The 15841-nt window shown below is 59.0% G+C and overlaps 2 protein-coding genes across 4 annotated transcripts in view; both read right to left on the bottom strand.

Annotated features, from left to right (window-relative positions):
* Positions 1-7048, bottom strand: part of GNAI3 (G protein subunit alpha i3) — a 29047-nt gene extending 21999 nt beyond the window's left edge. For 2 of the 3 annotated variants that reach the window (XM_068996030.1, XM_068996032.1), the window contains exon 1: positions 6819-7048. In XM_068996030.1, coding sequence (XP_068852131.1) covers positions 6819-6936 — 118 coding nt within the window. In that variant the 5' untranslated portion in view covers positions 6937-7048. The remainder of the gene's footprint in view (positions 1-6818) is intronic. The other variant, XM_068996031.1, reaches the window with a different exon arrangement.
* Positions 7049-8261: 1213 nt separating this feature from the next.
* On the bottom strand, positions 8262-9566 carry GPR61 (G protein-coupled receptor 61). Its single transcript, XM_068996038.1, has one exon. The coding sequence runs from the start codon at positions 9564-9566 to the stop codon at positions 8262-8264; it is 1305 nt and encodes a 434-aa protein (XP_068852139.1).
* Positions 9567-15841: the final 6275 nt, after the last annotated feature.

Below are 15841 nucleotides of genomic sequence, written 5' to 3'. Positions count from 1 at the left end.
CCCATGGAGAGGCCTGGTGTGGCTCTTGGCTGAACATCAAACCACCATCCCCGGCCTCCTGGGCACCCCCTGATCCCCACAGCTCCTCATCCACACTCTTAGGGGATTACAGAACCATGGAATGGTTTGGGTTGGGAGGGCCTGTAAAGCTCTTCCCTTCCCACCCCTGCCATGGGCAGGGACACGTTCCATGAGACCAGGTTGCTCCGAGCCCCATCCAACCTGGCCTGGAACACTTCCAGGGATGGAGACTTTAGAGCTCCTTCCAGAGCCTAAATGGGCTCCAGGAGAGCTGGAGAGGGACTTGGGACAAGGGTTGGAGGGACAGGACAAGGGGGAATGGCTTTCCACTGCCAGAGGGCAGGGATGGATGGGATATTGGGAAGGAATTCTCCCTGTGAGGGCGGGGAGGCCCTGGCACAGGGTGCCCAGAGCAGCTGTGGCTGCCCCTGGATCCCTGGAAGCGTCCAAGGCCAGGTTGGACGGAGCTTGGAGCACCCTGGGATAGTGGAAGGTGTCCCTGCCCACAGAATGAGATGAGCTTTAAGGTCCCTTCCAACTCAATCCATTCCAGGCTTTCATGATAAATGGATGTGCTTGGAGATACGGGGTAAAAAGGCCAGGTCTGATGTCTTTGGATCCAAGTCTGGGTGGTGACAGCAGAGAAATAGCCAAGCAAGGCCTGTTAAATGGGAGTTAAATGACAAAGCAACAGATAACTTGGAAGGAGAGGGAACAGTGGGAAGAGCTGGGCTTGGAAAAGATACTCCTTAGTTTCCCTGATTATCAAGTGTCATCTTGTGCTGGGCCTGTTTTTAAAAGCCAAACATCCTCTGAATTTCCTGCAGGGACAACAATCCTGAGCTGTTCCAAACATGCAGCCGGGCTCTCCCTGCCTGGCAGCTCCTGCTGAGGGATAAGCTCATTCCCCAAACACGGGGAGCTTGCGGGGGATGGAGACCCCAAACCACCGAGCTCCAGGAGGCCAAGCTTGTGTGCCAGCATTCCCAGTGTTTGTTTCTAAAGCTGACCCAGGCAGTACCACCCCGGTAACCAGAGAAGGTTAAAGGAGGTGCTGAAGTGACCAAACACCAACTGGGAAAACATGAAACAAGAGCCAGGCATCGGATCCCCAGGAACAAAGGAGACAGGACAGGGATCACCACAAAGAGCGTGCTAGAAAAATAATCGGCATCTGTCCCTCATTTCAGCTCCAAACCCCATTTAAGTCATTAAAAGACCATTTTTCAATCCCACCTCTGCAGGGAACAAGTGCCTGCTGCATCCCAGGAGGAGTGGGCACAGCTCTGCTCACTCCAAACTTCCAGGAGATTAGATCCATGATCTAATTAAAAAATTCCTCTTTACAGCTCCCTCTGCTCTTCCGAGAAAAGTTATTTCAATGCTCTGCCTCAGAATTTAATGAAACTTGAACCATATCCAGAGGGCTCTTGGAGGATAGATGGAATGGCAACTCCTCAACCAAGCTGTCTGCTGGAAATTGTCCATCCCCAAATCCCAGTGCTGGGCACGGACACTCACCCGTGTGTCCTGACACGAGCACGTGATGTCCACACAACACAGGGGACAGAAGAATTCCCATCCCACAGCTGGAAAATGGCATTGTGCAGAAAAGAGGGCGTTTGGTGGAACAAAAGCTCTTTTCCAGGAGATTAAATAAATCATGGCTGATTCCTGAAAAACTTGAGTTCAGGCACTCTGGAGATAAGGAGCATTTTGCCTGCCCTGCATGTGGTTTTGATGGCAAAAGGGCAGAACAGAAAATCAAGGGGAAGGTGCACAGAGACCCAATGGAAAGGTGGGAAAACATGGGTGGAAGCTGCAGCTCCAACACCTGAGGACAGGGAAATTCCAGCCTCCAGTGCAGCTGTGGATAGACCTCCTCAGAGCTCAAAGCCCACAGAAGAGCTGTGTCTTCAAAGAGATCTGACCTGCCACCAAATTAATTATAATCATGGAATTGGTAAGGTTGGAAAAGCCCTCCGAGATCGAGTCCAACCACATCTCAGCACTGCTGTGTCCACCCCTAATCCACACCCCAAGTGCCACATCCACATGTTTTTTAAACATTTCCAGGGGTGGAGATTCCACCACTGCCCTGGACAGCCTGTGCCAGGGCTGGACAATTTTGCCATGAAGAAATTTTCCCTGATATATAACCTAAACCTTCCCTGGTGCCATCTGGCTTGAGTCAGGTCCTTGTGAACCGTGTGAGGAGAACCCTCCCATGGCCACGAGCCACCAGGAACCTCCAGCAGACCCAAGATCAGAGAAACAACAGCTCCCTGCAGCTTTCCCAGCAGGATTCCTCCATCAGACCCCACAAGGAAGGACACTTGGAGCAGCAGCCACTGCTGGGACAACATCTGGAGACCCAACACCCCATCCCAGAGCTTCCTATCACCATTCCAAGGGCATTCAGCAGCTCCAGAGCTGAGGAGCAGCCAGGTCTAACCCCCAGATGGATCCTCTGGAATAGGGATCCAAAGCACAGCTGCTGTGCTCCGAGAAAAGCCACTCCAATTAACGATATCATTAACTGCAGCACCAGCTCAGCCTGGATTTGCATCCCCAGAAAACACTTTCCTGCCTTAAACCAAAGCACAACTGAAACAGTGCTGAGGACGCTTTGGGGAATTCTGGAAAGAAAAAAAGCTTGGAAAAATCAGTGTCAGGAAAAAGCCAAGGGCTCCTGGAGCAGTGGAGGAGGGTGAATTATGCAAATTAAGGTTATTTTAAAACAAATTTATGCTTTTAATTGTTTTTGCATTAATTAGCAGCACCACTTCAATGTAATTACACAGTATCCAAACCCAGGGAAGCTGTCCAGGCTGGGTGTTTTGGGCAAAACCAGTCCAATGTTGGTGCATCCACAGAGCCAGAGCCACAAAAATGCCCTTTACACAGGGATTTGGGAATGGGACAACTCTGGAATCCAGCTTTACCACCTGGGGTCACACAAACCCCTGAGACACGGCCCAGAACAACATTCCAGACCTTGGAAAGGCACTGGAAGCGGAGCAAAGGGTCTGGGTTAGCTCCTAACCCAACCAGGAAGAGCTCCAGCACCCTCCTTCCTCTGGCTGCTCATCCCAGCTGGAAAAATCTGCCAGCTTTCCCCATCAGCAGAACCACAGATGTGCCTGCCGAGGAGCCTTTTCCTGGGGGCAAATGGGAGGAGAGAAACGGGAGTGAGGGCTCCTGGGCCATTCCCAGCTTGTTCCCAGCCTCCCAGGAGCTTTGGCTGCTGTTCCAGAGTGTGAACCCATGGTTGCCAGCACTCTGCCCATGCCAGTGCCAATGCCAGTGGAGCTGCCAGTGGCATTCCTCCATGGAACAATTACATCCCACAGGGTCGTAACAACCAGGGTCAGTCATTATTCAATCCTCAGGTTTCATTTGTTTTATAAAACATCCCCAAAACTTGGAATTGCTCAACAAACTTTGGAGTTGTGAAAGGAAAGGACTTGAAATCCCTGTGGAGAAGCTGCCAGGAACAGCTCCAGGATTAACATTACCCCAGCAATCCTGCAGTTATCCAGGTGCTGGGGCCACTTCCTTCAGCATCCAAACCCTCTCCCAGGTGGCAAGTGCTGGAAAAAATCAAGCCAAAGCTCCCAGGAGAAGGAAACACAACTGGAATTCTCTCCCCTTCCTCCCCTACTCAAGAGGAGACAAAGGTTATGGAGGAGAGAAAGGAAAACACACCCAAACCCTGATTTGGGGATTTTTGTCTTCCTCTCCTCTCCCAGATCTCCTGATTTTTGGGCTATTTGACTTCCTTTCCTCTCCTCTCCAAAGATCTTCCAATTCTGGCTGTATTTGCTTTCCTCTTCTCTTCCCAAATCTCCTGATTTCAGGTATATTTTACCTCCTTTCTCCCTCTTTTCCTGAATCTCCCAAATTTAGCTGTATTTGCTTTCCTCTCTTCTACCAAACCTCCTGATTTTGGGTATATTTGCCTTACTCTTGCTCTCCTCTCCCTAATCTTCTCATTTTGGCTGTATTTTACTTCCTCTTTTCTTCCCAAATCTCCCAATTTTCAGTGTCTTTACTTTCCTCTCTCTTCTCCTCCTAAACCTCCTGATTTCAGGTGTATTTTACTTCCTCTTCCTCTCCTCTCCCACATCCCTCCTGATTTTCCTGTGTATTTGATTCCTTTCCCAAATTTCCTGATTTGGGCTGTATTTCACTTCTTCTCCTCTCCCAAATTTCACTGTATTTGCCTTCTTCTCCCTCTCCTCTTCCAACCCTCCAGATTCTGGGTCCATCCGTGCCTCCCCAGCCTCCTCACAGCCCAGCTGGGAAGGATCCAGCTCCCTCTCCACAGGCACAGCCCTTTCCTCACTCATCACAACTCTGCAGATCTCAAACTGGGGCAACTCTTTTAGCAGAGCTGGGAAGGGTGGGTGGACTCCAAACTTCAGGAGAAATCCGTTCTTTTTTCACCAATCCTCTCTGAGAGGGGCAGAAACCACCCAGGGAATGACACGAGACCCTGCAGATCCAGACAATTTTATGTGGGATAAAAAACCCTTCCTCAAACAATGGAAAAATCCTCATGGACTTTTCCATCGGCTTCATGGAAAGGATGTTCCCACTGCAGATAATTTCTCCTGGGAATTCCCTGTTCTGCTTTACCTGCACATCAACAACGATGTGTGTGGGGAGATTCCAGAATTCCCTGGTATTCCCAGGAATCACCACACTCAGTTGTAAAACCAGAAAATATCTGAGAGAGATTTGCAAGTGACAACCAGGTGCAAACCTGACCTGGGATCAGGTAGATCCAGAGGCCGGTCCAGATGAACATTCCAATTACTCCTAAAAAGCTCCTCACCTGAAGACACACCAGGAACTGCAGGAATTTTCCTGCCACCCAAAAAACAAGAGTGACCCAAAATCAGCTGCTGCTCTGAGTTCTAAAGCCTCACCTGGTTTTTAACACATTCCAACTGATTATTGTACAATTTTTGGGATACTCCCCCCATTCCATGCTTGCTGATAAGACCAATCTCATCCTCAAAGCCTTCGGAAAAAAAAGTCATACAGAAACACGAGGAAAGAATTATTCCAGGGAATGTGCAAGTGTTGCTTATTAACACCAAAACAAACACCTGGAGAACAAAGGACTCTCCTGACACACAGCCAAGAGCTTTTCCATGGACACACCAAGTACAAAGCTCGGAGCAGCTCTGGCAGGGAGCGATGAAAAAGGGCTAAATGAGAAAGAAAAAGGATTCCTGGAGCAGGGTGGTTCCTTAACACATCCTGCTCTAACAGGACCCACTCAGAGCTGCTGTTCGGATCCTCACAGACTCCATCTGTCTCCTCCGAGATGGCAAAATCAGGATAATCAAAAATATACACCCAGACCTTGAAAAGAGAGACCAGCGTGAGCAGATGGTTCATCGGCCCCGAGTGGTGCTTATAAAATGTGAGGATTTGAACAGAATTCCAGAATCCCAGACTGGTTTGGGTTGGAAACTCATCCCAGTCCATCCCCTGCCATGGACAGGGACACCTTCCACTATCCCAGGCTGCTCCAAGCCCTGTCCAGCCTGGCCTTGGACACTGCCAGGGTTGGGGCAGCCACAGCTTCTCTGGGCACCCTGTGCCAGGGCCTCACAGGGAGGGATTTCTCCCCAGTATCCAATTTCTCCCCAGTATCTCATCTCAAGCTGCTTCCCCAGCCTTCAGGGAGGGCAGTCTGTGCCTCCTCTGAGCTCCCATCATCACTTCCAAGAACTCCAGAACACAGATCAAACCCAGCAAAACTCCACTAAAGGGAATCTGCCACCCTTCCTAAAGGGAAATGCTCCATCCAGCTCTTCCCAGATCCTGAGAAAAAGCCAAGAGGCAGAGAATTGACACCTCCTGTTCCCATGCACTGAATCCCCCCAGGATCTCCCACCTCCGCTGGTCCCAAATGCACGGACTGGGAACTTAATTCCAGCCTCAGCATTCCCTCCCTTCCCTGCCGGACCCGCGGGATGAGACCTGCCTCTCCCAGCCTTGGCCCAATCCCACCGGGGAGGGACCGCCCTCCCCCCGGGCAGCCAGGAGGGAGCACGGGGAAATTCCATCGGGACACGGAGGAGACATTCCATCGGGAAAAGCCCGAGAGCCGCATCCCAGGACAGCTCAGAACACCCGAGCCTCCCACAAGGATGGGATAAGCCATGCCCTCCCCCTCGGAAGGGGAGACCAGGGGTCCCTCAGGACCCTTCTCAGCCCCCGCGGATCCCTCGGGAACCACCTCAACCCTCCCAGGGATCCTACTCAGCCCCCAGGGACCCCTCGAGACCCTCCTCAGCCCTCCCAGGGATCCCTCGGGACCCTCCTCAGCCCCCTCAGGGATCCCTCGGGACCCTCCTCAGCCCCCTCAGGGATCCCCTGGGACCCTCCTCAGCCCTCCCAGGGATCCCTCACGATCCTCCTCAGCCCTCCCAGGGATCCCCTGGGACCCTCCTCAGCCCTCCCAGGGATCCCTCGGGACCCTCCTCAGCCCCCTCAGGGATCCCTCGGGACCCTCCTCAGCCCCCTCAGGGATCCCTCAGGACCCTCCTCAGCCCTCCCAGGGATCCTCGGGACCCTCCTCATCCCTCCCAGGGATCCCTCGGGACCCTCCTCATCCCTCCCAGGGATCCCCTGGGACCCTCCTCAGCCCCCCCTAAGGATCCCTACTTCTCCATTCCCAAACTCCTTCCTGAGGGTGGAGGCCCCCTTGGCCCCCCCAAAGTCCCTCCTGAGACCGGAAACCCCCGTTCCCCTCTCCCCCCCCGGCCCCTCCTCACCGAGCAGCAGCAGCTTCACCTCCTTGGCCGCCTTCTCGCCGTCTTCCCGCAGGTTGCGGTCGATCATTTTACTCCTCTCCACCGCCGCCTTATCCTCGGCGCTCAGCGTGCACCCCATGGCGGCGGCGGGGGCGGCCGGGCGGCCGGGGGCGGTGGGGCCGGGACTGGGACCGGGACCGGGATCGGGATCGGGATCGGGGCCGGAGCTGCCTCGGCCCGGGCGGCTCCTGAGGCGGCGCCGGATTTCCGGTCCTGGGCCGCAGGGCACGCCGGGAAATAAAGTCCCGCGGGCTGAGAGCGTGAGGAGGGCGCTGCTTCCGCCTCGGTAGAGCGGGGCATGATGGGAGGAAACCTCACCTTCCGCCACGTTAGAGCGGAGTAGGATGGGGGGGGAAAAAAGCGCTTTACTTCCGCCTCGATAGAGCGAGACATGATGGGAAATGATCGACTTCCGGCTCGGTTTGGTGGGCATGATGGGAGTTGTAGTCCTCGCTGGGGTCCGTGGTGGCCGCAGACCCCCCAGGCCCTGCCTGCCCTCCCCAGCCCGCCCTCATGATGGGGGCTCAGGCTCCGCACCCCCAGAGGGCCGGGCCTCGGCCCCGTGGCTGCCAGGCGGGCTCGGGGGAATGGGAGCCTGTCTCCGGGACTGAGGAGGGGTCTCAGGGCAATGGGGGAATGGAGGGAACCCCCTCCGCAGGAACCTCCCCTCCCCGCCCCTCCCCGGCTGTGGAGCGGCCACACAGGGGTGGTGGGCACGGAGCCACTTCTCCTGGGGAGCCCCCAAACACGAGCCCCCCACTCATCCCTTGCCCATCACTGGGCTTGTGCCCCCCAACTGCTGCCCCCCAACCCCGCTGGTGCCACGGGACCCCCGAACCCCGCAGTGGGGGCAGTGCTGACCCCCCCCCCGCACCCACCCAACGAGGGTCGTGGGACCTCCCCAGTCACCTGTGATGGCAGCAATGAGGACCCTCCCACACCCCGTGAGCATCGTGGGACCTGCAACCCCCCACGGCAATAAGGACCCCACACACATCAGCAAGAGTTGTAGGACCCCCAATCCCCCGCTGTGGTGACAGAGACCCCCCCAAATCTCAACGAGAGCCGTGGGACCCCCAATCCCCCCCCCCAGCAGTGAGAATCACTCCCACTCCAGCAAGTGCCATGGGACCCCCACCTCTCCACGGCTGCAGCGAGGAGCCCCCACCCCATCACCCCAGTGGGCACTGCGGGACCCCCCAATTCCCTGTGGCTGCAGTGAGGACCCCCCACACTCCAACAAGCGTTGTGGGACCCCCAACCCTCCATGGCAGTGTGGCACCCCCAGCCCAGTAAGCACTGTGGGACCCCCAACCCTCCATGGCGGTGACGAAGCCCCCTCTCAACAAGTCACTATGACCATCTCTCCCCTCACAGCCACATTTACCCCAACCCCCCCAAACGCTACAGCCCCGCTTTGGCAGAGCCCGCCACGGGCACGAACACCCCGCTCCCACCACCCCACTCCATCCCCTCCGCCGCCGCCTCCTCCTCGATCTGCCCCGGGATGCGGAAATCCACGGGGGGCAGGTCCCGCTCGGGGCTGGGGGGCTCTGGCGGGCGCCCGGTGCTCTGGAGGAACTGTAGAAAGTTCTCCTCGATGGAGCCCTCGCGGCTCGGCAGCCGCAGGTCCTCCTCGGGGGGCTGCTTGAAGAAGCAGGTGAGGAGCCGGCCAAGCTCCCCGCGGATCTGCCGGTTGAGGCAGCCGTAGAAGAAAGGGTTGGAGGTGAAGCAGCAGAACCCCAGCCAGGTGACCACAGTCTCGGCCGCCGGCCCGGCTAAGGGCCGAGCGCTCAGCGCTGTGTACAGCTGGAAGGAGAAGTAGGGCAACCAGCAGAAGAGGAACTGGCCGCCCACGGCCAGCAGCACGGCGGCCGCCTTGCCCCCGCCAAACATCCTCTGCGGGGTGGTCCGAGGAGCCCCTGAGGTGGTGACCATGGTGGAGCGGCTGCTGAGTGATGCCGAGCGCCGGCGCGGCGTCTCCATCCAGGTGGGCGGCGGGCCGTGGTGCATGGCTGCCACCCGTGCCACCTTGAACATGCCGCAGTAGACCACGACGATGATGAGGAGGGGCAGGACGAAGTAGAAGGCGGCGAAGAAGACCACAAAGACCTTGCAGGACGGCCCCCGGCTCCACTGCAAGGAGCAGCCGTGAGCGCCAGGCGCTGGTGGGCGGTCGGGGGACAACCAGCCCAGCACGGGCACCAGCGAGGTGGCCACAGCCTTGAGCCACACACCAGCCAGCACTCCGGCCACCAGCCCCGCGGTCATCCGCACCTCGTAGCGCAGCGGGTGCACCACGTAGTAGTAGCGCTCCACGTTGACGGTGGAGATGGAGAGGATGCACATGGAGGTGAGGCACACACTGAGGAACAGGTACACGCGGCACACGGCCTCGCCCAGCCCGGGGCTCTCGAACACCGCCGAGCCCGACAGCATCTCCAGCGGCATCAGCGTGAGGGCAGCCAGGAAATCCACCAGGCACAGGTGGAACACGAAGACGAACTTGCGGAGCGCCGGCGTCTTTGCGATGACCGTCATGACGGCGGCGTTGCCCACAATGGCCGTGAGGTCCAGCAGCACCATGAAGAACAGCCCCACAGATTTGGAGGCCACGTCCTTGGGCTTGGCCTCGGCCGTGCTGTTGGGGGGCCGGGACCCCCCTCTAGAGCCATTCCAGCCCCACGGGGAGGGCAGGAAGGGCTCCATCCTGTGCCGCCGGCCTGGCGGCAAGTACGGCGCAGCCGGGCATCGCCAGAGGGTCACATCCTTGGTGGTCCGGGGGTGGGGATGGAGGGATGGGTCGCTGTGGGGGTGGCACTCAGAGTACCCAAAGGTGCCCCCCAGCCCCACTCATCTCCCCGCTGCTCAGCGAGGGGGTACCTGGGGGAGGTGGAGCTGTCACTGGGAGGGACAGGACCCCGGGAGGACCCCTGAGCACTAAGCTGGACCCCCAGTTGCAGCCCCCAGGTATCTGGGGGGAGGTGGAGCTGTCAGGAAAGGGGGAGAGACTCTGAAGGGACCCCTGAGAGCCAAGCTGGAACCCCAATTGCAGCACCCCCAGTACCTGGGGGAAGGTGGAGCTGTCATGGGGAGAGACCCTGGGGGGAACCCTGAGAGCTTGGGGGGGGCTCACAGGTGACTTCTGAGCCATGGCAGGGGTCACAGCAGTGCTGGGGGGAAGGTGGAATTGTCATGGGGGGCACAACCCTGGGGGGACCCCTGAGAGCTGAGCTGGACCTCCACCTGCATCCCACAGGTACCTGGGGCAGGTGGAGCTGTCAGAAGAGGGGGGAGACACTGAGGGGACCCCTGAGAGCCATGGTGGGATCACAGCTGACCCTTGAGAGACACGGGGTGGGTCTCAGCTCAGGTGTGACACCCATCCACAGCCCCCAGGCACCTGGGGGGTAGGTAGAGCTGCCAGAGGGGACAGAGAGCTCTGAGGGACACCTGAGATCCCAGGGAGGGTTCAGCTGTGACCCCCCCCCACCACAGTCCCCATCACCCCCTCTCCGTCTCCACAACCCCCTACATCGGAGCCCTTTCCCAACCAAAAGCCTCATTCCCCCCCAAAATGTGCAATTCTGGGGTAAACCCCCCAAATTCCAACGTTTCAACCCAAACCACCCCAGTGGAGCCCTTTGCCCAGAGTGTGGGGACCACACGGGGGGGGGGGGGGTCCTGAGAACGAGGAACGGGGAGGGCCAAGCACCCCCAAGTCCTGGGTTCACCCCTTGTGCTTCGAGGGCCTTGTGTGACCCCCCCACCCCGAGCTCACACCCCCTCCATGGGGATATGAGGGGGATGCGGGGGCTACCCCGACCCCCCCCCGGGTGTTCCCCAGCGGGGCGGGGGTCCCCACCCCTGCACCCGCTGCACCCCGAGGGAAGGATGCTGATGGAATATGGGGGTGCAGCCGCGGGTCCCCCCCTCCCCTCCTCACTGCCCGCTTCCCTCGCCCAGCGCCCCGGAGCGATGTCACCGGTTGGGGACCCCCCCCTCCCATCCCCGGGGGAGTCTCCCCCACCTCCCCAGTATCTCCCCACCTCCCCAGGCCATCGCCCCCGCGGGGCTGCTCGGCCGCGGCACCTACCCTGGGGGTCTGCATGGAGCCGGCCTGAGGGCGCGGGTCCCCGGTCCGGCTGGGGGAGGGGTCGGGGCTGGGGGGTGTCCCCGGGGTGGCGGGGGATGCTCGGGGCCGGAGCCACTGCGGCGAGGGCTGCTCCGCACCGCCCGGCTGCCGGGTCCTAGCGCCGCCCGCCTCGCCTCGGTACCCCGGGAACGGCCCCCTCGGGCCCCGGAGCTGCGGGCCCCGGAATCGGGCAGTCGCTGCCTCCCGAAGCCTGGCTTTGCCCCCCCCCCCCCAGTGGAGGACGGAGGGTGGGACGCCCCCGGGTGCTGCCCCGCGTGTTGCTTCGTGCCTCAGTTTCCCCATTTGGCTCCCAAAAGCGATGGGGAGGGGACGGGGCCGTGGCTCGGGGGGAGAAGCCCCTCGGGGGAGGGAAAGGGGGAGGTCGGGGGGTGCAGCGCGGAGGTGAGCTCGGGGGGGCAGGGGTGGGAAGGGGGCGATGGGGTGCAGATTCACGGTGGGGGGCAGGGGGTGGGGATGGGGGTGCGGGGGGTGCCGGGGGGGGCGCTCAGAGGGGCCGCAGAGCCCCCCCCACCAGCTCTGCCTACCCCCACCCCAGCGCCCCCTCCCTTGGTCCGAGTTCAGCAACGGAGCAAGTGGGATGGGGTCGGTGCCCCTCCCCGCCACGCCCCGTGCCTCAGTTTTCCCAGGACATCGCCATTCCCTTGCAGGAAGGGGGGGCCCATCTTTTCCATCCCCCCCAAATCCTGCTCGGGCTGCGAACTTTCCCCCTGCAGTGCCCTGGCCCCCATCCCAAGGGTGCCCGGGTGGGATGCGCGGCCACCAGGATCCCATTCCCGGGATGGGGGCTGACAAGTGAGCCGTGGGTGACGTGTGTCCCTGCGCGTCACGTGTCCATTGCCAGGCTACGGGCTCCCAAAAATAAATCCACCCAAACCAGATTAGAAACGCCCGACCTCGGATGAACCAGCCCTGGCATTCTGGGGCCCGCGGGCGGCTCCCGGTGGGACCCCGGGCACCGGGAACACCGGGAATAGCGGCACGCGGGCTCCCGGTGAGCAGGAACAGGGCGGATCCGCGGGGATCCATCCTGCCCGGGGTCCGGCCCCTGTGTCGGAACCAGAGCACGGGAGTGGGTCCTGGTCCATAGAATGGGGGAACGCGCGGAACCCCCTTTTCCTGGGAACTCGTGTGGGCAGCAAATACCTGAGGACACCCCGCTCTGGTACCCCAGACCCCTGGCACCACAGCACCCCAGTCCCCGAGCACTGCACTGTCGCAGCCCCTGGCATCCCAGTGCCCATTATCTTGGCACCCCCTATGCCAGCACCTTGGGACCCCAGTACCTCAACATCCTGGCGTCCCAGTACTCGATACCTTGGAGCCCCAGTACCCCAGCACACTGGCCCACCAGTACCTCAACACCTCAGCACCCTGGCATCCCAGCGCCCCACACCCCGTCACCCTGGCACCCCAGCATCCCAGTGCCCTGGCACCCCAGTGCCTCAGCACCCTGGCACCCCAGCAACTGAACATCCCAGCGCCCCTGGGCAGTGGAACCCCAGTACCTCAGTGTCCTGTCACCCCACTATCCCAGCATCCTGGCACCCCAGCACTCCAGTCCCCAAGCACCCCCCTATCCCAGCACCTCGGGACCCCAGTACCTCAACATCCTGGCATCCCAGTGCTCAATACCTTGGCACCCCAGTACCCCAGCACACTGGCCCTCCAGGATAGCAGTACCCTGGCACCCCAAGACTACTGACACCCCAACATCCTGCTACCCCAGTGCCCCAGTCTGCAAGCACCCCACTATCCCAGCACCCTGGCACCCCAGCAATCCAGTGCCTCAGGACAGTGGTACCCAGTACCTCAGTGTCCTGTCACCCCACCACCACACCATCCTGGCACCCCAGTCGTCCAGTACTCTGGCCCCCCAGTATCTCGACATTCTGGCACCCCAGTACCCCAATACTCCAAGCTAGCCATCCTCCTACACCCCTGCCCCCCAGCCCCTGGCACCCCAGTACCCCAATACCCTGAGATGCTCATCCCCCAGCACCCCTGTACCCCAGAACCCCAATACCTCAGTAGCCAAATACTTCAGTACCCTGGCACCCCAGTACCCAATATTGTGAAACCCCAGTACCCAGACACCTTAGCACCCCAACACCCCAGGGTACCAGTACTCCAGCACCCCAGGGTACCTGTGTCCCAGTACCCCAGCCCCGGGCACCCCAGTACCCCTGTCCCTGTCCCATCTGCAGAGCCCTTGCCGGACACACAGGTTAAGCACGTTCACATGTGGGGGTGTGGGTGTGTGTTTGCACACCTGGGTACACCCTTGTGTCATGTGTGGCTACCTGGGGGGGTCACACAAGTCTGGGGGATACATCTGTGTGTGCACACGTGTGTGAGGGGGCACACACATGTATGTGGGTGGTGCACACGTGTGTCTGTGTGTGTGTGTGTGTGTGCTCACACACGTCTGTGTGGCTGTATATGTGTGTCTGTGTGTGTGCTGACACGTCTGTGTGTGTGCTCACACGTCTGTGTGTGTGTGTGCTCACACACATCTTTGTGTGTCTGTGTGTGTGTGTCTGTGTGCTGACACGTGTCTGTCTGTGTCTGTGTGTGTGCTCACACGTGTCTGTGTGTGTGTGCTTACACGTGTGTCTGTCTGTGTGCTGACACGTCTGAGTCTGTGTGTGTGTGTGTGCTCACAGACGTCTGTGTGGCTGCATGTGTGTCTGTGTGTGTGCTGACGTGTCTGTGTGTGTCTGTGCTGACACATCTGTCTGTGTGCTGACATGTGTCTGTGTGTGTGTGCTCACACACATCTGTCTGTGTGTCTGTCTGTGTGTCTGTCTGTGTGCTGACACGTGTCTGTGCCTGTGCTCACATGTCTGTGTGTGTGTGCTTACACGTGTCTGTGCGCTGACACGTCTGTGTGTGTGTGTGCTCACACACATCTGTGTCTGTGTGTCTCTGTGTGTGTGTCTGTGTGCTGACACGTGTCTGTCTGTGTCTGTGTGTGTGCTCACACGTGTGTCTGTCTGTGTGCTGACACGTCTGAGTCTGTGTGCGCTGACATGTCTGTGTGTGTGCTCACACACATCTGTCTGTGTGTGTCTGTGTGTGTGCTGACGTCTCTGTGTGTGTGTCTGTGTGCTGACATGTCTGTCTGTGTGCTGACGTGTCTGTGTGTGTGTGCTCACACACATCTGTGTCTGTGTCTGTCTGTGTGTGTGTCTGTCTGTGTGCTGACACGTGTCTGTCTGTGTCTGTGTGTGCTCACACGTGTCTGTGTGTCTGTGTGCTGACACGTGTCTGTGTCTGTGTGCGCTGACATCTGTGTGTGTGTGCTTACACACCTGTGTGTGTGTGTCTGTCTGTGTGTCTGCTGACATGTCTGTGTGTGTGTGTGTCTGTCTGTGTGCTGACACGTCTGTGTCCATGTCTGTGTCCCTGTGTGCTCACACGTGTATCTGTGTGTCTGTGTGTGTATGCTCACACACATCTGTGTGTCTGTGTGTCTGTGTGTATGCTGACGTGTCTGTGTGTGTGTGTGTCTGTGTGCTGACACGTCTGTGTGTGTGTGCTCACACGTCTGCCTGTCTGTGCTGACGTGTCTGTGTCTGTGTGTGTGCTCACACGTGTCTGTGTGTGTGCTCACACGTGTGTCTGTGTGCTGTCTGTGTCTGTGTGTGCGCTGACATGTCTGTGTGTGTGTGCTCACACACATCTGTGTCTGTGTGTCTGTCTGTGTGCTGACACGTGTCTGTGTGTCCGTGTCTGTGTGCTCAGTCTGTGTCCCTGTCTGTGTGTTCACACATGTGTATCTGTGTGTCTGTGTCTGTGTGCTCACACGTCTGTGTGTGTGTGTGCTCACACGCGTGTCTGTGTCCCTGTGTGTGTGCTCGTGCTCACACACGTGTCTGTGTGTGTGTCTGTGTGTGCTCACACGCGTGTGTCTGTGTCCCTGTCTGTGTGCTCACACACGTGTCAGTGTCTGTCTGTCTGTGTCTGTCTGTGTGTGTGTGTGCTCACACACGTATGCTGTCACGTACCACACGCACCCGGGACCAATCCCGCTGCCCCCTGGGACACCCAGGGTCCCCCAAGGCCACCCAAAGCCCAGCATTGGGCTGGGGGTGTCAGGGTGAGGGTGGGGCTGGCTGTTGGCAGGGGTGCTGGGCCGTGGGATCTGGGCAGGGATTAACTCCCGGATTAAAACTGGGAAAATAAGGACGATCCAAGGACAAAATTCCCTGTCTGATTGAGGGGGGCACCCAGCCCAGGGGGAGGTTAGGGTGCAGGGAACAGGGTGAGGGGCACCCCGAGGACATGAGGACACCCTGTTCTGTGTTCCAGGGGTTTCTTTTAATCCTTGCCCCCCCTCACAATAAAAAGCTGCATCATCCCAGCATGGTTTGTTCCAGCTCTTTTCCCTCTAATTTTGGACCCAAAATCCGGCACGAATGTTTGGATCTAAAAATACTACCGGGAATCAGAGCCACTAGTGGGGGGTGCGGGGCTCCCTGCTGGCTGGGGCTGTGACACCCAGGAGTGCCCCTCGGGGGGGGCCCAGGGCAGGGGGGTCCCCTCTGTCCAAGGGGCAGTGGGTGGGGCTGTGGGATGGGGTCAGGACTTTGGGGTGGAATGGGCAGTGTGGGGCTGTGCCGCCAGGGGTGGGGGTGAGAGCGGGATGGGGCTGGGAGTGTAGGTGGAGCTGGGGCTGACATGGGATGGGGATGGAGATAGGGATGGGATAGGACAGGGATGAGGGCTGGGCTGAGATGAGATGGAGAATTGGGGAAGAAGAGAGGAATGGGGTTGAGAATGGGGACAGGGATGGGATAGAGATGATGGGGATGAGGACAGGCATGGG

This window comes from Aphelocoma coerulescens, chromosome 26 (assembly GCF_041296385.1).
Source record: "Aphelocoma coerulescens isolate FSJ_1873_10779 chromosome 26, UR_Acoe_1.0, whole genome shotgun sequence".
Taxonomy (NCBI): Eukaryota; Metazoa; Chordata; class Aves; order Passeriformes; family Corvidae; genus Aphelocoma; species Aphelocoma coerulescens.
This window is presented reverse-complemented; position numbering and strand designations above follow the sequence as displayed.

What these genes read in the sequence shown, in the direction of transcription:
- GPR61 (XM_068996038.1), bottom strand. Translation starts at nt 9,566, where the DNA reads ATGGAGCCCTTCCTGCCCTCCCCGTGGGGCTGGAATGGCTCTAGAGGG.